The sequence below is a fragment of the Micromys minutus genome (genome assembly GCF_963924665.1).
Source record: "Micromys minutus genome assembly, chromosome: 33".
NCBI classification, from domain to species: Eukaryota; Metazoa; Chordata; class Mammalia; order Rodentia; family Muridae; genus Micromys; species Micromys minutus.
The window spans coordinates 8,185,682-8,210,758 of NC_137968.1; the positions used below are offsets into that span (position 1 = coordinate 8,185,682).

Below are 25,077 nucleotides of genomic sequence, written 5' to 3' on the forward strand. Positions count from 1 at the left end.
TATATGTATATGTATATGTATATGTATATGTATATGTGTATGTGTATGTGTATGTGTATGTGTATGTGTATGTGTATGTGTATATGTATATGTATATGTATATGTATATGTACATGTACATGTGTATGTGTATGTGTATGTATATGTATATGTATATGTATATGTATATGTATATGTATATGTATCTGTATCTGTATCTGTATCTGTATCTGTATCTGTAGCTGTGTATGTGTATGTGTATGTGTATGTGTATGTGTATGTGTATATGTATATGTATATGTATATGTATATGTATATGTATATGTATATGTATATACATACAGTATGAAGATCCATCAAAGGGCCTCTCATTTTAAAATTTATTTCTTCCTAATCCTTATCCCTCTCCTTTTCATTTCCTTCCCTCCTCCTTCATCTTCTTCGAAATCTCACTTAACCTAGAGATTCTCCAATGTTAATGACTTTGAGCCATTTGAGGATCTTATTAATGACAGTCCCCGCCCCCGACCCCATTTCTGCAGTTCTCTCAGGGTCCCCATCAGCTCTGCTACTCTAGAAATCACAATAGATCCCACTCTGGTCCTCAGAGCTCTACTTTCCATGTATTTATCCTGTCACAGGATGGGAAATTGCCGCTCTAGCTTTCTAATGCAGCTCTCAAATAGGACCATTGGATCTCGAATTATAAAAGCCGTGGACACTGTGCAGCTGTAATGCTGCCCCTCTCTTTGGTAAGTACCGTAATACCTGATGTAAGTCCTCACCAACATCTCTGGTCCAGTTACCTTAGCTTTCTCTTGTGTACTTAGTCCACAGTGTTATTTTCCATCCTCTTGAATGTCTGCTCCTTAGAGCTTCTCATACTTCACTGAATGCTTCACTGAGTTCTCTACCACTCTGAGTTCTCTCTTGAAAATATGTGAGATGTAATAACCTTTGGACTTTTTTTCCTAAAAATCCTCTTATTATGTTCATTTCCATAAGCCTGATGGCAGACGCTCAGCTCAATAAGTAACTCATAAAATAATGACCAGAAGAAAATGAAAATAATCTGGACATTGAGTGTGCTAGAACCGCAAAACCAACATATAATAGGCATCAGTAGAATTTTATAGCTTAAGGCTGGCCTTAAACTAATCTTAACAATAAACATATAAAGAGCAATGGGAATCAATATAAGAGCCATGGAGAAAATTCAATGGGTAAAATATTCAGTGTGTATTTTAGATTCCTCAGACTCCACATAAAAAAAGCAGATATGGTAGCTGGCCACACCAGCTTTTCTATGCTATGTTGTGAAATGTGGCAGAAAGTTCCTGGGAGCTTGCAGGCCAGCTTTCTTAGCTTGAACAACAGTGAACAATGACAAAGCCTGTCTTAATAAGTTAGAATGTGAAGAACAACAATCTGTTTGTTTTCTGACTTCCACTTGCACCGTAGATAGATTTATCAGGCTTTTTCTAATAACTAAATTCTATTCCACAAATAACAAAGGGTTTTTCTTTTCAGGTGATGTAGGAAAATAAAAAATAAGTAAAAGATACCTTCTTGACAGTGAATGGAAGGTCTGCCTGGGTTACATAAGTAATTCAAGGCAAGCTAGAGCATCTCAGTGAGACATGTTCTCAAATTAATGATAATGATGATGTCATGTAGTTTAGGTATAAGACACTTTTGCTGTATGCATAAGACCCCAATATAATCCTAGAACCTCAAAGAAATAAAGCAACTTCTTAAAATAAGGTGCAGGACTATAATATTCACACAAGTTAAGAGAGTCAAATGTATATACATTTCAAGATGACAATTAGGGAGTGGATATGAAAGAGGGAGGAAGGCGGGAGAGACTGGAAGGAATAGAGAGAAAGGAGATCATTCTCAGGATACATTATATAAAAAATTTTTATTTTCAATCAATGAAAAATAACGGTAAAATGTTGAATAATTCCTCAGAGAAAAGGGGTAAAGAATACCTAATATTTTGATGCAATTGAGGCAATGATTTTGCACATATAGATTTGAACAAAAATACCATCTTTTAAGTTCTAGACTAGTTCAAAATGAGGCTTGGGATCATGGGTGATGACTGCTGTACATTGTATATCATCCATTAGTTATCAGTGTTTAACAAAACACTCCAAAACAACGTGCCTTATGATAACCTGCTGCTCTTCTCATGTGATGGATGCTGTCTAGGGTGTTAGAACGATCTGAAACCGACTCCACTGACCTCGGTTTAGATGAATCGTGGAATTATAACTGTCTACAAGTCAGCTGGAAATGAACTTTTCTAGGGTGGTCTCAGCTGATAAACTTGGCCTTGTCCTGTGTGGTCTCTAAGCTCTCATTAGTATGTCTTGGGAAGACAGAGACAGAAGAAACAGTATCTTTTCAGTAATCAGTGGTGACAGCATGAATGAAGGTGATTGGGATGGAGGTGGGACGAAGAACAGACCTGCAAAAATTGTAAGTTAAGGACAGACTTAGTTACTTAGTTTGTAACTAAGTCCACACACATGAAGTAGGTATAAAGTCATACTTCTCATATGCTGTTTCCTTCCCTTTATATCAAACTCAAATATCTAAATAACTTATCTTTAGATGGAATGCACAAAAAAGATCATCAGATGTCACATGATGATACAGAATTGTCAGGACTAATACAAAATCATAGAGTAAAGATGGAGAACCAAATCCCAACCCTTTGGTTTTTTATTGTAATGGGTCTAAGCTTTTCTACCTACTGCAGAAAGAAAATATTTTAGCTACTAAAGCCTTTGTTCATCTGGAAATTTTTATAGTGAATCCATACTTTGGGTGCAAAGTTATGTTTTTATCAAATATGTAATTAAAGCAAAATGAAGTTGCACACATTATTTTTAATTTTATTTCAATGAAATAATGTTGTAATGTTATGAGGAAACTGTCATAGAAACAGCACAACTTTTATTAGAAGAGAAATTTCAAGGCGATGTTCTAGTATCTATTTTATCCTGGATTAATGAAAAGCAAAAGCTATGCATGTCAAATTGCTACAGACATGTTGGCATTATACAATGTACACATTCTACTGCTTTATTATCAATAACTGAAAACAGTATCTTATTTTAATAACCCCCATAGCAAAACAGTAAATATCATGGTCTTTCCCCTAGTTTCACTTCATTTTGGTAATATAAATTGAAAAAGAGTTTACCTTATCCAAGATTACTTCTAAAGCATCTATGAGCCCAATGGCAACAACCACAGTCCCAAAAATCCTCATTTTCTTTCATCTAAATGAAAAAGAAGATTTTCAAGGACTGGGCTTAAGAGAGTTGGGAAGGAGTCACTAGTAGAAAAAACTCTGTAATGCCTGGACATAACACTTGTAAGGCAAAATGGTATTTTATGCAGACATATAAATATAAGAAAGATCTGATGGTAAACAGTAAAATCCCTCGCTTAAGACCACAGATCACTTCGTCCTCCCTGATGGATGAAAGCCATCTCATGGCTACACTTATCAAGGTTTGCATTTTGTTACATGGACGTCATGGAAAAATCTTCTCCTTCTCTAAGAAAACAGAACCGGTGACTCCATTTTGTTCTCTCCTTTCACGGTAAATCGTGTTTGATTCAATTTTTTCCTACTGTAACCTTGAACCTTTATTAACAAGGAGCTCCTCTTGATAGACTACTGCAGTCATATCAGGTTGTCACAAAACTCTACACCCAAAACTTCACTTACTTCAGACCACGCCATAGGGACATCGTAACTAAGGCACTTATAGCAGCTAACGGTTAGAAAATTTCTAGGCAAATCACTGTGATTTTTTTCTATCTTTCTCTTATCTTAGGAATTATGCCAATTTTCTCCACTACCATTATTCTTTGACAAGATATTTAAGAAGTTGCTTAAACAGTCAGAGCCTGGAGGAGAAAATATGTGAAGAGTAATATATTCAGTCAAATAATATAGTAACTGTCTTTAAACACTCATATTTATAGTCATCAGTTGAGGACAGCATTGTATATTCCAGATCAAACAGGTATTGAATTTAACACGGACAGGTGGAACATATTATGTACAATGATATTTAAAATTCTTCTATCATTTGTAGACTTTAAAGTCTAACTCATAAAAATAAAAACTGGAGTAGGATGCATTTACTAAGTACATGGCAGTTAATTAACAAAAATTAAATTAGCATGAAAAATCTGGATGAAGAACGAAAGGCCTACAATAACATTTTACAATAACAATACCACACATACGCAAATACATGCCTGAAGCTCTATACAATGGACTCTTCCAACTCAAGTACCGCACCTAATGCTTTCGGATATACTATGACTGAGAATGTTCAGAACTGCATGATAACTTTTCCATTCTTTACGTAGACTCGGGCTCTAAACATACTTGGGGACCAGTCAACCAAATTTCATGTGAATGAATGATGTAGCATGAACGTAATTTACACCTGTTATATTCATTCTTGATTGTATTTTCATATCGTTTGAAACCTAAATTCTCAGAAACTCAAGAGTCCTTAGGCACCTTCAACCCCCAACTCTTATGCTCCATGTACTATATTGTATCATGGCTTACAAGGATGGAGTTTACATTTGAATACACACACACACAAAAACAAACAAACTGATGTCAGCTAGTAACTATGATACTGGAAATGGGCTGGTGAACACCACCAACTTTTAACCAAGTCAGCAGACAAAGTTTGTCTTTACGTTCCTTTATGCAGTGACATATTGTTAGCAGGGTTTCCTAGAATGACACCAGTTCACCTCCTCAATCCATCTTCAACAGATTCTGGCAAGCCTGTTATTATTTTTTTTTCCATGTATCTTCTTTGCTGCAAATTCTTCTTTTGCTTTTACATGAAAGAAGCTGCATTTATCATCATGGTGGTATAGATTCAAAATGTGATCCAGTAGCACTTTGAAGTGTAGAGAGCTGAGTGGTTCCTTCCCTTTTTAAGCATGACACTGAGTGTCTTTCTCTCGATACAATCCACTCAAACACAGTGACCAAGTGGAGATTCTGTGACTTCAGAAGGCTCCACGTCCATGGTCAAGAACCCAGGTGACATCACGTAACCACTTGCTGCTGGAAGGGAGATAATGCTGGTTGTTTCTGAAGCTTCCAAAGAGCTTCTCATCTGGGAACATTCCCAGATGGTTTGCAGGTTTGGAATACTGACTTAGCACCTTCAGAAATCCAAGGGCCGAATCATCATAGTTGTGGATCGTAAGGAGTAACTGGGCCCTTTGAAGTAGTGCCATTTTATCCCGTTCAGTTTTCCATGATTTTGTCCCGCAGTGTAGAACATTCCGTTAAGATTGGAAGGGCCACAGGCATCAAACCACCAACCTGAAAAAATTAGCCAATGGGGGGAAAAATGAGAACAAATGGGTCAGGTTCAATATTTAAAAATCAGTGTCACGATTGACGAGAGATTACTCACACTTGTTCTGATTATTTGCAAACGGGAAGCATTGAAATAGTATCCTCCCAAGAGAAGAGTTTCCAGAGACACTTTTAGAATGTGTATGTGCAACCAGAAGGAAGAAAACTCAGACAAACCTATTTTCAGTGTGACTGTGTTTAGACTCCCTTCCCACGGTAACTATGTAGCCTAGATTTTAAGATAAAGTCAGGCCTGATATGAAAGTAAAGTTTGACTTTAAGTCTCTAACTGACAGGAAAGTCATTATTAGTGCATTACTAAATTCAGAAACTTAGACAACTGTAGTTCAAACATAAGAAAAATATTTTTAACCTTCATAATTTTGTTAAGAATTGATCCTAAAATCAATTGGACACTATAATATCGATGATGTTCAAATTGTATCTAGCCTGTCTATAAGTTTCTAGCAGCATGGGAGTGTTTCCAATAATGTCCATATAATTTATATTTAGCATTGTTTCATTTATGATTGTTCAAATTCTTTTTAAATATAGTAGGAGGAACACTTGACAAAAAAATAATGTGGTGGACCAGTGCTTACATAGCCTGTTAGAATAACTGAACAAGCTAGCTCTATTTTCTTGATGAACTCAAGTTTTGGACTTTTCTGATAAATCATAGATCTTTTCTCCTGAAGTAACACCACTGAAGTCTTTAGGGAGAGATTTATGCCAGAGACATTCTAGAATATTTTTATTTGGATACACTTGACCTCTATTTGATTGCAGAGCTGTACCTAAGGGACTAATAGCTGAAGAAAGGGAAAGTTGTCCAGCTGCCGTCTGATGGTAACATGAGCATTGTCTTGCAGAGACTTTAGACAAAGTTCAGCAAAGTCACACTAGTTCTCCTTGAAGGTTAATGCAGTTGGGGCGTGTTTAGAAAGTCACACCAGGGGCATAACAAGCTGCCTTTGTCACTAGTCCATCAGAGGAACAGTAAGGTATATCTGATGGATTCCAAGAGGTCCCTGGATTCAGGGTTGTATGCACATAGCTTGAACTTTAACACCGCCAAAACACAAGGGACAAGAAAGCTCTTGTTTGGCACAAAAGGAAGGACCATACGATTCTGCCTTTTCTTCCTTATAATTAATTCCCTAATATTTGCTCAGTGTTTTTAGTAAAAACACATGATTTGTCTTGAGTTAGATATTCTAACTTTAAGTTGATTTGCCCAGAACATTTTCTTTAAGAGACCAAGCTGAAAGTCGAAAATGAAAGTCAGTCTCATCGCTTCTTTGTTTTCAGTTTCCTCTGATCCCTGGAATTCTACTGTCACTGAATTAACCATACAGTCTTACCTTTACCCCTCCTTGTAGCCAAAGAAAAGATTCTAACTCAATAAAGAAATCCATGAAGATTCTCAGAATCATATCTTGAGTTGTATTCAGAGACTCATGTCAAATGTCAACTGTATCTGGTTTATAGAAAGTCACAATAGTTCTAGAAAAAAAGTGTGTGCCAATAGACAAATTCTGGTCATGCAAGGAGAACTTAAAGGGACATAGGACACCATCTGGCTGATCTTAGGACTGAGATAAGACATATATATCCTGTGAAAAAATAAGGCAAATCTATCCTGTGTGTTTTATGTAGGAGTGATACATGTGAGTACAGTCTGGAAACAACCAAACAAATTTCATTGCTGGGATAGCCACAAGATGAGAAATAGTCACCCAAAGTGCAGAAGATTCGAGAATGAAACAACCCAAGCTTTTGTTAATGACTCTCAAAGTAAATACTGAGTAGTATACCATCCAGTTGGGCTTGCTAAGCAATGGTGTGTGGAAGGCACAGGCGTCTCATACACTGGCTCTGATAGACTAGTTCTTCTTAGGAAGAGATTTATCTCAGTGAAAATGTGATGTAATAGTCCTTATGGCAGCCATGGCTCTGGTCCTCACAGAAAGTACATGCAGAGTGAGAACAGAATGTGACAAGGTCATTACGGATTGTGATTAAGAGTGCCATTGTAAAAATAAGGGGCTTCTCATACGTCGGAAGAAGCTGATGTTTCTACAGCTCCGAGGAAGGAGGCAGCTAGAAGATGAGCAAGCGTTCTTCGAGCTGCTGCAAATGTCAGTGGAAAGTCAAAGGAGCCTAGTTCATGCGTTTAGAGACTAACAAAACCCAACTGTAGCCTACACAAAGTGAACAGAGACTTTCAGGAAATGAAGGTGGAGAATGACCTCAGAAGCTGCACAATCCCTGTGAAAACATTTATAATTTAGCAAGCCTGCTTGTCTATCATCAGGCAAACAAGTAAGATATTCTCTAGCAATGGGAACTTGTATTTAACCAAAGGAAACAGATCTACCAGCTTAAATGTTTGGTCACACGGGGACAGACTCTATTCTATATGGTCTACCAAAGCCATTCTGAGCATATGAACCTGTATGATGAGGAAGAAAATTAAGCCTAGAATCAATTTCACACACACTAATCCACAGACAGGCAGAGAATGGGGAAGTAATTAAAACAAAATTCCTGACTTCAGGGCATTTGTATTGACCAAAACTGTCAAAAATGAGATGGCAGCTATTAAAACTCGTAAGATGGAAAGTAAGTACTGTAGAACTAGGCTAGAGACTCCAATTGCCCAAGAAGCTTCAAAAACATATTTATTTACCACTGCATTAGATCCAGGAGCATGAATTATTGGCCAGAAACCAGTTCTAAATACAGTGTGTACCCTGGAAGAGCAGGAGACTGTCTGCCAGCAGCTGAGTTTGCTGAGTGCCAGTGGGAAGGAAATTTTGGGAAAACAAATAGAAGGGAGAACACGAAGTTAGTTACTATGTTTGGGAAACTTTCTGTGAGTAGTGTGGAGCCATGACAGAGGCAAACTGAGAGAGAAAACCTTGATGGATATTCATCTCATTGGTCAACAGCCAGGAGATCCTAAGCAACAACAATAATTGATACTTACTGCTTAGTAAATGTGTATCACTGATGACGTAATGATGCCTACATATGGTCTCAGTCTCTTACGTTGTTCTCCAAATGGCCTTCCAGGGTATGACAAGTTCCATTATAGAGACATCAATGCTCAGAGAGTTGAAAGAACCCTTCTAAGGTGACATTCATAGTACAGGAACTATGTCTGAATTATTATATTGCATCACAAGTAGAACCAAATAATAATTTTATCTAGGTACATAATACCACTTAGACGTACCTGGTAAGAGTTAAAGTGAGAAAAAATTCCTTACAGAGCCACAATGAAGATAAAGTTATAGGTGTCACTGTTTCTATTATTTCATCAAGTGGGTCTATTCGAAAACTATGAACAAAACGGTTAGCATTCATTATGCTCTTTATAAAGCACTGTATCTCTGAATCTAATATTGACTGTTTGTGGAAGGTCTTCATGTGCTAAGGGATACACGTTTGAAAATCCACTTACTCTAAGGATCAGTGTAGTCACAGGTAGTGGGAACTATTATAGAGCAGTTAAGGACAGCTAAAACCCATTAATTACCATAGCAGAGAGCAAAATGTAAATATCTCTCAGGAAAATTTCAGTTTCTTTACAAAATATTCTGAACTCCAATGTAGAGGAAGCAATCATTTTGGTGATGTAAGATTTTGATACAAAGTAGCCAACAGGAACATTTCTTTTTGTGGAACATTTGTACTTAATTTTTTTTACACTTTTTATCGTTTTGCTAAGATTGCTCAACATAATCAGACCCTTGAAATGTATATATCCAGATGGTGGGAAGCATGGGGATGTAAAGAACACAAAAGTCACTAAGCATTAATGTCACTAAGATTAGTAGCTACTGTGTAACACACTGTTTGCCTGCATGAAATTCTGCAAGAACAATGGCAGGGGCGGAGCTGTGTTTGTATCCACAAGCTCTGAGATGCCTGAATAGTATCCCTGGGGAAGAAGACACTGTAAACTCTGTATACTTTTCCCCATGCTTTTCTTGGAGTGACAAAGAGAAGAAGAGTTACAAAGTGAACAGGGGGACTGAGGAGATGACTCAGCCCAAAAGCATGAAGGCCTGGTATCAGATGCCCAGAACCTATCTTCAACGTGGGACAAGGTGATAAGTTAATCCTAACATTTAGAGTGGAAGCCACCAGACCCTTGAACTTCATTGGCAAGCTAGCCTGGTCTAACCATGACTTTCAGGTTCAGTGGGAGTCTCTGTGTTGAAAAGTAATAGTGGACAATGAACAAAGAAAGACATTGGCATTGACCTCTGACCTACATCCACCCTACACTTTCCCCCCACCCACCCTCCCACACCCTCTCTCACACATAGGCAGGCAATAGCAAGCACTAACAGATCCAGAAGGCACATGTAGCCATATGTGATGAGTGGTACCCAAGAAAGACATCTGTGCTTCAAAGAGTTCAGTGAGACAGTAGAGGACAGAAGAAGGCAGCTTCCATTTGTCACTGAGAGAACTGATAGAATGTCTCAGATGTTTGCAGGCTGGCAACTCTTCACATAGACTTTGCCAAGTATTTTTCATTATAACCTGTAACCTCGTGTATATTTTAATAAGAAACCCGAGATGCGTGTTTCTAATACATTTACACTTAACTCATTAAAAGTTAGTTTTGTAATAACTATCTCGGGCTTCCCAGGACTTTAGAATTATTTGACCCTTTTATCTTTGAAGAGAAAATTCACATTTTATCACTAATAAATGAAACTCTGCCCAGAAAATGGGAATTGGATTCCCGAACTTTCTACCCAGGAAGTTCAAATTTATTTGAAAGTCAGGAAATCTAACTCTCAGAGTCCTCTGATCCTAAACAAAATGTCTCTCAGCACTTCTTTTTTTAAAGGGAAAACATACAGCAAAGTGAAAAAAATCTATCTGTGGGTTGCTTTCCTTCCCACTGTTAATGCACATGATCTTACCATCAACATGAAGGAGAGTTTTCACAGAAGGTAGGAATTCCCACTCCATCTGTGAGGAAGAGGTGAGGCTGAGTTAAAGCTCTGGGTGTCATTGCTCTGACTAAGGTCATAATGCGGAAGGCACATACTGATTTTATGTGTAATACACTTCACCCTCAGCATGGAACAACTTTGGGAACAACTCGGCTGCAGAGCTCTTGTGAATGGGAGAAGAGCCTTTTGAGAAATCTTTCTGTCTTCCTTCATCTCCTATTATATCCATCCCCGTGTGTGTGTGTGTGTGTGTGTGTGTGTGTGTGTGTGTGTGTGTGTGTCTATGTGTGTGTGTGTGTGTGTGTGTGCACTCGCGAAAACATGCAAGTTTGTTTGCATTGATGTGTTTCTTTATTTTCCTCTTCCTTCAACAGAGAAAGTTGTTTACTCTGACCAATAATATTAAATTTACTTAAATCCTGCACATGTCCTCTTACTGTCTTTCTCCTCCTATGGAATTCAGTTCACCTTGAAGCAGGTTGACTAAGGTGCCACTTGTGAAAATATTCTTCCAACAAATAAATACAACTCCTTCATTCTCTCTAAATGCCTTCACTCCCAAAAGAAGTAGTACAGGCAATAGAGTGAGGACCTCTGGGCTTGAGAACATGTATGCAGCTCTTCCTTCTGACACTAGTTCTGTGAACAAGGACAGATGACATCACTCTTCTGTGCCCCAGATCTTGTGAAAGAAAGGAGTTAGTAAGTTTCCCTAATCAAAAGGGTTTAGGGAGGCTGAATCTGAATAACAAAACACAGATCATTTGGCCTAATGGAAAAAGTCTGGGAGGCAATCAAAGCTACATACCTAACTTCTGACTTATAGATTATAATACAAATAAAAGTATGTGGTTGGTTATTTCTCACAGATAACTAGCTACTGGCCTGCAGCTGTACCATTTTGGCATCAGTATAGTTACGCATATAGTAAAAGCTAATAGATTATAGTTCTAATGCCCTCTCCTATAAACCTGTGAATGTTTTCCCCACTGGAACAAATATTTTACATAATGGAAAAATAGAAATAAGATTCTAAGCACTAAGCATGGGGAGATCAACTTGATACAAAAGTCAGGAGCCTTAAAAATAAAATTGCTAAAATTCTTGAGGTCAATTCTTCTTGTGTTTTGTGACTCTCAGAGGCTGGTATCTTATCTTGATATTGAGCCATCCTTTTATCCCATCTCTGTGTATGAAATGCTTATATGTAATCACATGCTGGACGTACAACTTAATTCAGGGGGAGAACTCATCCTTTATTATTTCCCGCCTTTTTACAAACAAACTTGTTGGAGTTTAAGATTGTCTTACAGTCTTAGGTAACGCATTCATTGAAGGATCCTGGGTTTACTGAACTCATCATGTGTGTTATACATGAAGGGCATCTGAAGCCCCAACGGTGAGTGGAACACAATTAGAATGCAGAGGACATATGGTTTCGGCAAGGGACAATTGGAACTACATTTAGGATGTGAATTGAGATAAGAGAAACTCAAGGTAGGTTTCCTACACCCAGCCTCAAAGAATCTGTAACATTTAAACATACTATGTGAGGATTGAAAACCATCTCATAAAACTTTGCCCAGCCCTTCCTGACTGAATAAAAAAAAATGCCAATTTGGCTACATTTATTTTCCCAAGGATCCTGATATTTCTACATCCACCACCACATCACTTGAGGAAGTAGATTTTTTCCCCTCTGTTGCTGTCAAGGTTGCAACACAGTAAAGTATGCACTTATTAACCACTGTGAGCATGTGGTAGGTCCTAGGACAAAATGAAAAATGTATGTGTATGACTTTATTCACTCTTTTGGGATAGAACCGGAAAAAATATCCTTTGTTAGCTTTAGAAAGCCTTGCCTGTCAGCTGACGTGGTTTATATGTGGGAAAAGAGGGCAGAGTTTCTACCACAGCAGATTCTTTTTGAGGAGGGTTAGGTCACATTTTTACATAGTTTTTATATTATATACTAAATATGGAAATCACATTGAAACAAACCTCACATAAGGAAAGGAGAGTAAAATAAAACCATGCTTGTTTGCTTTTAGTTGTTAGCAACGTCTAATAATTATATTTTATTATGAGATTTTAGACAAGATTATTTGTGTAATTATCTGATTTGTAGGTTGATTGAACAACTCACGTTTAATCATTGAGGTTTACACTGACTTTTACAACGGTGTACTTGATTTAGTACCAAAAACTAGTTGAAAATAAGTTTACTTTGAAAGTGACAGTCTAATAGTAGAAGCTCTTTATTTTCCTGGTTTTAGATTGAGAAGAATATTTTTGTTCAAGTATTTTAATCACAATAATCTAGGCAAACAGAAGCACGCAGGGAACACCATTAAACTTGCTTTGTCTTAATATTAACTAGTTTTTAAAACTGACCCTTTTAGACTGAGACTGATCATACTCTTTGGACTTGGGAGTGCAAACCAAAGTCTCCTGATAGACTAAGGAAGTGTTTTCTATTTCTATCCCTTCATTAATGTCTCCCGTCGACCACAGACTGCACAGTACTGCACTTTAGACATGGAGGAACCTATGTCGAAAACTGAGACCAGTTGATAAGGACTATAGCAATCACACAGCAGGGCTACAAGTCTCTGCTGATAAATCATCCTATTCAGTTCTCACCTGAAAAATCCTTTCAATAAGAAAGTCTAAGTGGCCATATTTATATTGAAACATATTTTCTGGTGTAATAAAATGTTGTAATGAAACATGAAATTCTTCAATGTTTAAACTGGGTAAAAGGATTGCTGGCTTCCTGGTAACATAGGGATAAATCTGCGTACTGTGAGATGCGATACAACAGTCTGCTGTTTGTTTGTGCATGTGTGAAGACCGCATGCCATGTCAGACGATAGTTACCTCCTTCCAAGTCAACTATCACCTTCCTATGTGCTGTAAAACATTATCATTCGTTTTTCTCTGTTAGCACTATAATTACTACATAAACCAAAAACACTCAGAACCAGAAGGAAGATTGCCACTATTTTACTATAGGGAAGATCATAGCTAAAATCTTAAGAACAGATAGCTTTCTCTTCAGTTCTTGCAGTTGTTCATAATGAACAAGGCTCCATGCTCCAGAAGTTCCCTCTAGTGACTGGCTTCTAGATGCAACTTCTAAAGTTTTTTTCTTGTTCCTTATAATTCTATCATTTTTTATAATGTATCTACAAAACGGTTATTGTTCAAAATTGTGTCATTCTTTGTGCATTATTTTTCTGACCACCTTTATGTTTTATTATTGACACAAGCTCTATCCTATCCAGTTCATTACTTTAGCACTAATTCTCTTTAATAACATGTACTTATCAAATACATAGTAGATTGTTTGAAGTAGGGAGATTAAGAAACTAGTCAAATGTTTTGCTTTGAACCCATCAGCAAGAGCAGCAGCCTTTACTTAAGTTCATCTTTTGGTTCTAGTCTTTAACAGATAAAGGTGCCCATGGCGCCAGCATCTTCAACTCAGAGCCTTCTGTGTTCTTCAAGAAAACCCTCTAGGGCAATTACTGAGCAGCAGATATTACTTCAACTTTAAAGCATTTTGGCAGATGACAGATCCCACAAGATCTTTTTTTTTTTTCAAATTATGAAGACTCCGTTTGCTTCAGAGAGACCCTATCAAGCAGGAGTGAATTCAAACATGACTTATACAGAAAAGGGAAGGAAAAGCCATTAGACAACAAAATGGTCAAATTTCTAAGGGAAAATTTGACAGGCAGCAGAGAGCGGTGGGTAGTAGCTCTGTAGAATATATGCTCCGGGCCATGCTCCAGTGACTTGGACGGCCATTGACACTTATGCATATGATTTCCAGCTCTCAGTTCTCAAAATTCCACAGCTTAGATGTTCACTGTGAATGGCTTTACAAGACCTGGGTTCCTTCAGAAGGTTATTTGATAGGGTAGTAGTGTTTATTACAAAAACACATTTACTTAGATTAGCCGGTCCAAGCAATAAATGGAAAATTTCTCTTCCCATAGACGTGTTTATTAGCGAGGAAGAAACAAGTCCAAGGGCAATTATGGACGAAAGAATCTGACAGAGTTAAGTCATGGGGCAGAAATAAGGTCCTAATTCAGAGGTGTGGAGGTTTCTCAGCAACTGAGACATGCTCTCCTCTCTTTGCTCCTTGTTTGCCTTTTTCTGACAGGAACATGAACACCAACGTTGCTCTCCTATGAGCATATTTGAAAATTCTCCCTGTTGGTTGGCCAAAGACTGTATTTATTTACTTGGAAAATGCAAATGTCAAAATTTGCATGGAGAAGTTCAGTTAGGTTTCAACACTCAAACAGACAGTGAACTGCCATGGTCGAGTCTTTATAAAAAGCTATCAATAATGTTATTTATTGAACCAGAGGGTTGGTGCAAGATGTATCGGGGGCTACCATTTTCAATTAATTCTCGGATTTCTAATGTTCCTTGGGTACAGGTAAGAGAGTTGCATACAGGTAACTTGTCATATCTTGAGGGGGATCATGCTGTGATGCCAGAATGATTAACTCAGAACTGAAATATGATAGCAAATATGATAGAAGCAGATTCATGTCATGATGCTTTTGGTAACAGACTGATCTTGAATTGAAACAATGTCACTGTAGGTGACATGGTTTTATAGCTGTGGTTTGGTACTGGCATAAAGGCAGGTAGATAGGCACACGAAGTTCCCTGAACATAACTCTAAAACATTCATCTTTCGTGTGCTCTAGTAAGCCATGACGGAAATGCTATCTGAAACTTTCACTGTACTGGAGTTAAAACTCGAGGACAATTTCAAGGATAAGAAAAAGAACATCAGTCCACCAGGCACCACAGTGTCTACTGAGTTTCAATGCACCCTGTTAAAAGAAGGGCAGTTTCTCTCCCTACTAACATGGGGAATATTTTTCTAGTGTAACACAGGAAGAAGGTCAAGTGGTTGATGGAAGAGATGCCTACAATGTTATTAAGAAAAGGCGTTACAAGTCCGAGGGAGAAAACCCTGAGACTATGATTGAGATTTCCTTCACAGATTTGTTTGGTGCTGACATTGTTTCAGAAAGAACCTGATATAACACGTGGCTTATTTTCAAGGTTAATATTCTCTACATCTCAGACAACAATTGTAACAACTTCTAAAAGATTTTTATATATGTTTACAGAATTTTAATAGTTTTTGGGAGTCAACAATTAGGTAAGTATAAAGGTATTTTAACATGCAAATCTCACAGTATTCCTCTAGAGAAGAGATCAGCACTTATCGTATAATGGATAAGAAACAAAACATAAGAAAAAGCACATTTCCAAATACAGGAGAAGCCATTTTGCTTACCAGGACCTCTTGAGACTCAGGAAAAATGTATGCTCTTTTTTGGGTAAGAAAGTGAATATTAAGTGCTGGATAAATGTTACAATTATTTAAGTAGCAAGTTGGAATTTCTCTTTGACACACTCAAAAAATCAGAAAAGACTTGGAATTATACAAAAAGTATTGACTTTCTTATATAGTAATAAAATGCTATTGAATTGTGTCTTTTTTTTATCAGCTAAACTCTTTTTTAAACCCCTGGTAAAGTTTATCTGGATATATAACTTTAGTTTTAAATACATTTTCCCCCTTTTGTTTCTATTCGATGTGAAAAATTTGTCAATAAGCTTTACTGCATAACTGTAAAGCATTTGCTAAGCATTCTGTATAACTTGAAGAGAAACCATAGATGATCTTAATGGAAGAGTGTCTTACTTCAAGCAGCCACAAGATTCACTCAGAATGAAGTTTATGGCATTCATATCACAGATCAAGGAGCAGGGGTGTGGGGGGGTCACTTTGAATTATGCCATCAACATAATTTGTCTGCTTAAAAATAGGACAAACTGCTTGTAGAGCTAAATGATCTCTCTAGGGATTTTCTCTTCAGTTTCCTGACCAGGAGATCACACCTTTTTTTTTTTTTTTCAGAGAAACAAACCTCAAACCAATGAAAGCCAGTTAGGGGAGCAGCCTCTAAGACTCACCTCCTGTTAGCATGAGAGCACATTTGCACATACAGTTGTCGTTGTCAGCATCCTTGGTGCTGAAGTCAGCGCCGTGTAAAATCAAGCTGCTCTGCTTGCCTGCTGTTCCTGTGTGGCCCTTTAAATATAACCTGCAGGGAAGCAGAAAAGAAGATCATCCACTTGACAGAGCATGACCTAGAAGGTAATTTGGTGAGTGTTTCACTTCGTTTCTTCCTCCTGTCTTTGAACTCAGCCCTTCCAACGGATCACTTTATGAATCAAAAGTCAATAGATTAAAAGAAGGAAAGTTAGAGGGAGTTAGAGAGGTAAAGAGGAGGGAGGGTGAGACAGACAGGAGACATAGGCTCCAAATTAGAAATGAGTACAATTTCTTGTGGCTGCAGCTTACTGGATCTTGTTCTTGCTTGCTATGTTTAAAGGAACCCACGTGGATGACAGATAGAGCGTGGCTCACAGAAAGAAATGGAATTCTTATAGTTACTTGCTCCCAAGCAGGAATCTCCATTAGAATGTCAGTATAGAGGACCATTTCGGTAATGTCTCATACTTATATATTCTAAATATGTTTACTATTAATGCAACCACTACACCAAGTCTCATTGACAGAGACTTTTATTGGTGCATCTCATAGAAAAGGAGAAGGTGACCCCAACCTAGAAGTAGCAAATGGTTATTTGCTGAACACACACTCTGTGTTTCACTTTCTATGGCCCCTTAGGCCTTTTGACAAAGGTCACATGCACTCCTAAGTCTGAAAGATTTTTTTTCTAGTGACTGAACAAAAACTATGTTAAATCTCAGCAGTTGTTTTACCTTTAAAACAACACTATTTGAAGAGCCCAACTTGCTCTCTATAAACATTTTTACACTCATTTTTAATAACTTAGATTAACAGCTTTCTAATGGTGTGTGCGCAGCAAACCAACAGGTCCTTTGCCTGCTCAACAGGCAAAATAAATTGGGCTGTTAATGACCATGTAAGATTTCCACAGCTGTACAGACTGTTCATGGATAACTTTCTGTGTGGTGGCTATCCTCTCCTTTCCTCTTTCATCTCCTGGACCATGTGAGCTTGCCCAGATCCTTCATTTGCTTCTAGGAGCTCCAAGAATCTGCACTGCAGTCATGAGAATCAACAGCTTGGTTCTCTCTATCAATGTGGATTCTCACCCACATCATCTAGCAGTGTTTCTTTTCAAACTCTATGACTCTGCACTTCTTTGAATCAGACCTACATGTGATCAGGGGCGATTAATATCTACATAACTGTGAGTCTCCTAGGATCTCGGCCAGCTCTGGCAAGTTATGAAACATTAGTAATAAATGTGAAACAAAATTAGGAGATATGTAAACACATGTGACTAGTTTTTCCACTTAGATATATGTACAATGTAATGTTTTATATTTATTTTCTGATCTCTAATAATTTTTGTTTTAGGAAATAATAGTATCATTTTATATTTCAAGGGATTTTTTTTCCTTCAGATTTTTAGGCCAGAGTAAAGTGTATGATAAAATCTCATTTACTTTGCCTGGTGTCTGTCAGTAACAGAATTTCCAGTTCAGAGCAGCACAAATGTTTCTAACCCTGACCTGCTAATACTGAATAGTCACATACAAGCTTTATTTCCAAACCCTGAATGGCAGAATAAATGCCCCACAAGCCAATACAGGCAATAAATACAAACCCTACTTTTGGTTTTGTGATTTCAAGTCTTTTACCTTTATAAAATATTATTTATTTTAATTATATTTTAATATCTGAAAGCATACTTACTAAGAATATCAAACAATACTAAGTCAGGGCCACAGTTCCCCCCTCTCCTTTCAAGATATTTTATTTTTATTTTATAGCACAAGTGTTTGGTTTGCATGCCTCTCTACGTCCCTCCTATGAGTCTGGTGCCTAAGGAGGTCAGCAGAGGGCATCAGTCCTCTATAAATGGAGTTCCAGATAGTTCTGTGCCATCCTGTGGATGCTGGGAATCAAACCCAGGTCTTCTGAATGAACAGAAAATGTTCAAACTACCAAATCATCTTTTCAGCTCCTTGTCTCTTTTCTCAGAAGAAATCATTATTGTCCATTTTGTACCTTTCAAAGTCATATCTCCTTGTGTATAAATAATAATTGAAACAACATTGCGCTTTATATGAAATGTATAACAAAATGTTACCATGTGAATTTTATATGCTCTTTTATTACCACTTCCAGACAACACATCTTGCTCTTCCGCATCTTCTGGAAGCTGCATTGTGACTGTAGTGTAATATGTTGGAGATAGTCTTTAAGCCTCTTGGTACGCACACAGGAGTATATGCTGAAGTGGGAATGGTATCTGTAACATCTATCCCTGTTCTTCCTTTGGGGAAACATTTATGTTTTATGTCAGGACCACTTCCTTTTAATCTTCTGCAGTTCTATTTCATCTGAGCTTTGAAGTTTTCCAAAATGAAAAACCATGTTCAATATCTTATGCGCACAAACTAAAGGCAGGCTTTATCTCATTTCCCATTGGTTCCTTTGTTCTTAATGATGATTCGTTTTTATTGTGTTACAGCCAATAGAGTTTAAGAAACTAACCGGCAATGAAATCATGCTTTGGTGAACATAATTTCCTTTAAAGATAGAAGGTCTAATAAGAGGAACATTTTCTTAAGGTCCTGGCCAACTTACAAATGACTAAAACAAGAAGCAAAGGTCCAATATAAACTCCAGCATATAGGCTGAAGTGATTTGAAAGAAGATGAGGGCTGGGAAGATGGCTCAGAAGGTAAAGTACTTCACATGAAAATGGAAGGAAGCCCGGAGTGGCTCTGCCCAGAGCCCACACAGAACAGAGCAAGGCAGTGCAGCTCAATGACAGAGGACTTCCCCAGCGACATAGCAGGAAGAGACAGAGCATCTCGAGAAGTTCACAGTTGGCAGCTTCTGCAGTAGGCAGAGGTTGGTGATAGTACACTGTCTCACACATGGCCGAAGGCTTGGAACGACACCCAGTGTTATCCTCTGAACTCTATACATGCATACACATACACTCATAAAACTCCCAAACATTCCATAATACACTCATATGCAATAGTTTTTTTTTTAAAGTGCATGAGACCAGTATTTTAAGTATAATGAACTTTTTCCTTAAACAAGATGAGATTGCAGGTGCGTTAGCACCGTGCCTGATACGATATTATGTTCTTAGTATGTCACACAGGGCAGCTCATCATGTAAGAAGAGATACTTCGGTACTTTTTCTCTTGCATTGGGAGACAGGAAGAATTTCATGAAAGTAACATTTTCCCAAAATTAGCTAAAGAAATTTACGAATAAGGACAACTATGATTTTGTGGAGTCCTGTAGGGATCCCATCGAAATTCAGGTCCAGGAATAGCTTTTGTCACAGGATGACGTATTTTCATTGTTGTAACAGACTCATGGTTGTTGACACAAAGTTAAAGTCCATAATTGCTACTGGTGAACAGAGGCTGGCCACTCCTTAATGCCAAGTGTTTTATATGGAAACTTCCTTGACTTGAGCCTAACAGAATCATACTGTTCCTTTGCATTCAAATCCTTATGTGTAAATACAAGCTTTTTCTTATTGATTCAGCTGAAAGTTATTGCAAGTAGACTTTCAGTTCACAAAATAAAAGTCAAGACTGTCTTTGCAGTTGACTCTGGTGAAATACAACTTGACGTGTGAGCCATTAAAGAGGACTTTTCAAATAACTCCATGGAAATCTTAGACACTTTTTCTGTATCCAGCCAGGGAAGAAGTGGATGGCAGAATGGATGGTGTGTTGAGATTAAATTAAAATATTCTTTCAGAGCAAAACATTTAAAGATACAGAAATGATGAATCAGGAAAGAACTGGGGTGGGGGTACTCAACAAAAAAAAAAAAAAAAGACAGACACTCTATAGGTGACAACTGTATATGACCAAAGACACAGGTAGAAGACTATTATAGCTTTTGTCTTTATTTTTTCTTAATTAAGGAAACAATGCTCATTACCACACCACAGCTAGTCATCAGCATTTCAATTTCTTTCCCAGTTACTATGTGATGGAAAAAGAGAGTTAGATGGCTGTATACTAAAATTAGTCACACTTCTCCAGTTACCTATATGAAAACTATAGGACTCCCTGTAGGTTGGCAAACTCAGAAGTGGAAGGATGAAGTTATTACATTACTTAGTGACTGCATAGTAGTAATACACTCTATTAGAGGACAGCAGCTTCCAAAAGTCTTTATTTTCTCTCTCTCTCTCTCTCTCTCTCTCTCTCTCTCTCTCTCTCTCTCTCTCTCTCTCTCTCTTCCTCTATCTCTCTCTCTTCCTCTCTCTCTCTTCTTCTCTCCCTCTCTCTCTCCCTCCCTTCCTCTCTTCCCTCTCTTCCTCCCCCCTCCCCCTTCGTGTGTGTGTGTGTGTGTGTGTGTGTGTGTGTGTGTGTGTGTGTGATGTATGCCACCACATGCACTTGAACATTGGAGAGAACCTTGATGAAGTCCCATTTCTCTATCAGGCAGATCCTGAAGATCGAGCTCAAGTCTTCTGTCTTGGGAGCAAGTACCCTGACCCACGAAGGCTTCTTGCTAACCTCACACTTTTTCCCTTTGGATGGCATCCCAGTCCCCTAGTTTCTCACTAATTTCTTCTGCTAAAGAGATTTCCATTTTCACTCTCTTTAGGATGCCAAGTCTTTTTCATCATTCTAGGCAGACTGAGTTATATGTATGACAAATTAATGCTTGGCCTTGAATCTTAAACAATAGGCAGTGTGAGTTTTCACACTTAAGGTCTTAGGTTTTCGCAAGCAGAGCACATTTGTATTTTCAATTCAATATCTCTCCCTGTCACCATTTGAACCTAGTTTGTCATTTTCATAGTTACTTGAAAAATTTGCGGATGAGACTGCTCCACCCCATAATTTTTTAGAGCCTGGTAGCCGAGACTCAATCAGAGAGTGTTTCAATGGAGCCATGGCTCTGACAGTTTCTGATTTAACTATCCTCTCCAGCCTGCACCATCACCGAAAGAGCTGGCTATCATCAGCAAGGAAGGCATCACTACCACAACTGAATGAGGTAAGTAAAATCCTTAGTGAAAAATAAAGACATATCTTATAATGATTTATTTAAAGAGAAAACTGGGTTTTATTTGAGGACTTCTGGAAAAGAGAGATTTCTATTCTTAGAGTATTTTTACCTTTTGAAATTATAACTAAATCATTTCTCATTTAAATCTTTTCTCAATTCAAATATTACCATAAGCTTGCTTTCAAATTCATGACCTCTCTTTACAGTAATTGTTAGCATGTGTGTATTTGTGTGTGTGTGTGTGTGTGTGTGTGTATTCCTAAGTACATAAATATAACCCGGTCAGTGTGTAAAATGTGACTTCTACAGGTATGTTTTCAAAGCTGCCCATTTAGTGGTGGATACCAATTGCTGTCCTCTCCCCTGTATAAGACATTTTTTCCCCTCCTCTCAGCACTGCTTAGGTGGCTGTATTTCTTTGTGTCATGTTGAATCCTGCTGGCCTTTCCCCATCAGTTACCATGGTTATTGGTGTCCTACTTATTTGGCTAATATTTACTGGTGATACTGGTGAGACTTCATGGGTGGAGCTCCTGAAGTCCCTAGGAGATACATCCTAACAGAAAACTCCCCGTTCCTGTAGCTCTTATGCTCTTTTCATCCCCTCTTTCTCAAACATCCCTGAGCCTTGGGCATTAGAGTTGTACTGCAGACGTATCAGTTGCAACTGTACTTCACTAGTCTATGTTTTCATTGGTTATCATTGTCTGAGATTGTCTCCATCTACGGCAAAAGGAAATGTCCTTGACCAAGGCTGAGGACTACTCTTCTCTGTGCGTATTGAACCAATGCCAGTTGTATGTCTGGTAGGGAGTTAATATCTAAAACACATAGAGAAATTTTTTAAAAGTCAAACCGCAAACAACCTACTCAAAAATGGTTCTGTTATTTGAACAGAAAATTCTCAATAGAAAAAAAAAATAGATGGCTTAGAAATATCACAAAAATGTTTATCATTCCTAAAAATTAAGGAAATAAGATTCAAAACAAATTTGAGGTTTCATCTTATCCCAGTTAGAATGGCAAAGATCAATGAACATCTGAAAACAAATACTAGAAGAGAAATGGGGTGAAAGAACCCTTGTTTCCTGTTGATGGGCATTCAAATTGGTAGAGCCACTCTGGAAATCAGTATGGAAAATTCTTTAAAAAAAAACTTTTTAAAAAGAAGATTACCATATGAGCAAGCTATACCGTTTCTGGGTCTATGCCTAGAGAAATGAGAATATTGCATACATGAGCTATGAAATACTATTCCACTGTAAAAAAAAAAAAAAAAAAAAAAAAAAAAAGAAGAAGAAGAAGAAGCTGAAATCATGAATTCTGTAGCTAAATGCATGGAACTGGAAAAGACCATATTGAGTGAGGTAATCCAGACCCAGTTAGACAAACCACATAGTCTCTCAGCTGACCTTCCTGGCTTCCAATCTTTAGGTGTGAGTAAATGACCTGGGGTGATTCCAGAAACCAGGCAAGTAAAAAGGGACCATTTTAGCAATAAAGGGTGGAAGAGTGACATAAAAGATTAACATGGTACGTTAACACAAACTCTCATTAGGAAAAGAGGAGGAAAATAAATAGAGAAATAAGAGAAGGGTAAAATAACAGTAAGAGTGTCTGGAAAGTCATAAGGAATCAGATTAGTTACTGAAAGCACTTACTAATACATAATACTTTGGTATATGAGGTCACATATATAACCTAAAAAAAAAATATTTCCATTCCGGCTTACAATGTACCCTCAAAGGCCCAAAGTGTATCTAACAAACATCCCAACACCGTGTGTGGAGAAGCCCTACTTTAGGCTTTTGGTCACAATAGTTCCTAAGACTACAAATTTATTCATCTAGGCTAATTGTTTGCCATTGGTTGTTCCCATTCCGCCATTGGTGATTTAAGACAAGTCCCCATTGCTGAGGACAACATACACTTCAGACACAGGACCCGAGGCATCTCTTCCCTGAGGCCTCACTTTTATGGTGCCAGGAGTTGCTATGCAGGCTGACAAAGGTAGGTAGAAATCAAGAGTCCCAATTGGGTATAATCCAAATGAACAGCAACAATGACCAACATGGCATGATCACCCCTGTGTGAATGGGTGCCATGTTTACTTTGTGGGAACCAATAGTTCTCTGATTGGACATAGGACCTCCAGGAAAAGAGTTAAATAATGGTTGATACTGGAAACCTAGCCAAGTATCCAGGTCCAATAAAGTCACGGATCTTGGAGGAAAGCCTACAGCTATCATTTTACTAAACCAGCATAATCCATGACAATATTTTACATATATGTTCTCATATCCACAGGCATTTCATCTTTGACAGTGTCAAAGTGTCCTGGGGAGTTATATAAATAGTGAACGGTGAATGAATATAAATAAGAAAATTATAAGGTATTTTTGGAAGATATGGGGGTTTTCCAACAAGGCTTGTGAAATTCAGGAATGACCTATTTTAAAGTTATCTAAAATTAAGAAAAGAAAAGGTATAATTCCCTTCAGTTAGTTGAGTTTGTTGGTCATCATTTTTATAAATGACACCAATCTTAGTATATCCTGATTCGTTTTCTGTATTTGAGGATGAAATACATTTTTATAATATAAGAATGTATGTCCATCACATCATAAGAATGACTTTGAGTCTTATAATAGACTTTGCTAATATCATTAAATTACTTCTAATTATATGACTTTTAAAATTGTTTTATACTGATAACTGCAATGTACACTTACTAATTCACCCCCCAAAATACTTGAAACTCTTCCAATTATACAGCTTATTGTAATACACGACCTGAGATCTACTGAAGTACTACCACCCTCAGCTTTCTCTTGGGTGTTATGGGTGTGAACTTACCCTTGGACAGGTCTCCATCACTGAGAGAGACCAGGACCTCATTCGTCTTTAAACTATCACTACGTAGATAGACAACCCATCTTCCCTAAAGTAATATTATTAATAATATCCGTGTCTTATCTGTTTGACTAGGCGGGAAAATTTTGCTCTTGGTGAACTCTTGTGCCTCATATACATAATAAGCACTCAATAAGCATTTATTGAGTCGGGATAAACTACGAATTGAAACTGTGTGGAGGTTAACTTTTAGGCATCTCAAGAGATGGTCTATATGTTGCAACACCGTAACTCTAATCACATAATTATCTTTTAGAATTCAAGACCCAAAGGCATTGTTTTTCATGACTTGACATTTAGCCAATATTAATGACCTGTTCACATTCTATTCATGTGAATACAAAATTTGTCTATGGCTGCTAGCAGAAAAAAAGCTTAAGGAATTAACTTATAAAACACCCCAGTAAAATGACTATTTCAGCATGAATAAGAAACAAAAGTAATCAAATTTTATGAAGGGACTTATATCACATCCAAGTGCCCATTCAATTGAATAATTTCCCTTGCATCCAGTCATTGAATTTTTGCATCTCTTCCAAGAGCTTCATACTGTTTGTTAAAGAACAGAAGGTGCGAGTACTGGTGTTGAGTGTTGGGATAATCATCGTTTCTGGAGAAGGCTTTATGAAAGGTCTCACTTTGGTGAAAAAGTATTTTACCAACCT

General features: G+C 37.6%; 1 protein-coding gene across 3 annotated transcripts in view; it reads right to left on the reverse strand.

Moving 5' to 3' along the window:
- Positions 1-2,883: 2,883 nt before the first annotated feature.
- The window catches only part of ANGPT1 (angiopoietin 1), a 233,435-nt gene continuing 211,241 nt past the window's right edge, over positions 2,884-25,077 (reverse strand). For 2 of the 3 annotated variants that reach the window (XM_080909347.1, XM_080909346.1), the window contains exons 8-9: positions 16,408-16,538; positions 2,884-5,371 (exon numbers count right to left, since the gene is read on the reverse strand). In XM_080909347.1, the coding sequence (XP_080765473.1) occupies positions 5,211-5,371; positions 16,408-16,538 (292 nt within the window). In that variant the 3' untranslated portion in view covers positions 2,884-5,210. Of the gene's footprint in view, positions 5,372-10,356; positions 10,406-16,407; positions 16,539-25,077 lie in introns of all 3 variants that reach the window. The other variant, XM_080909348.1, reaches the window with a different exon arrangement.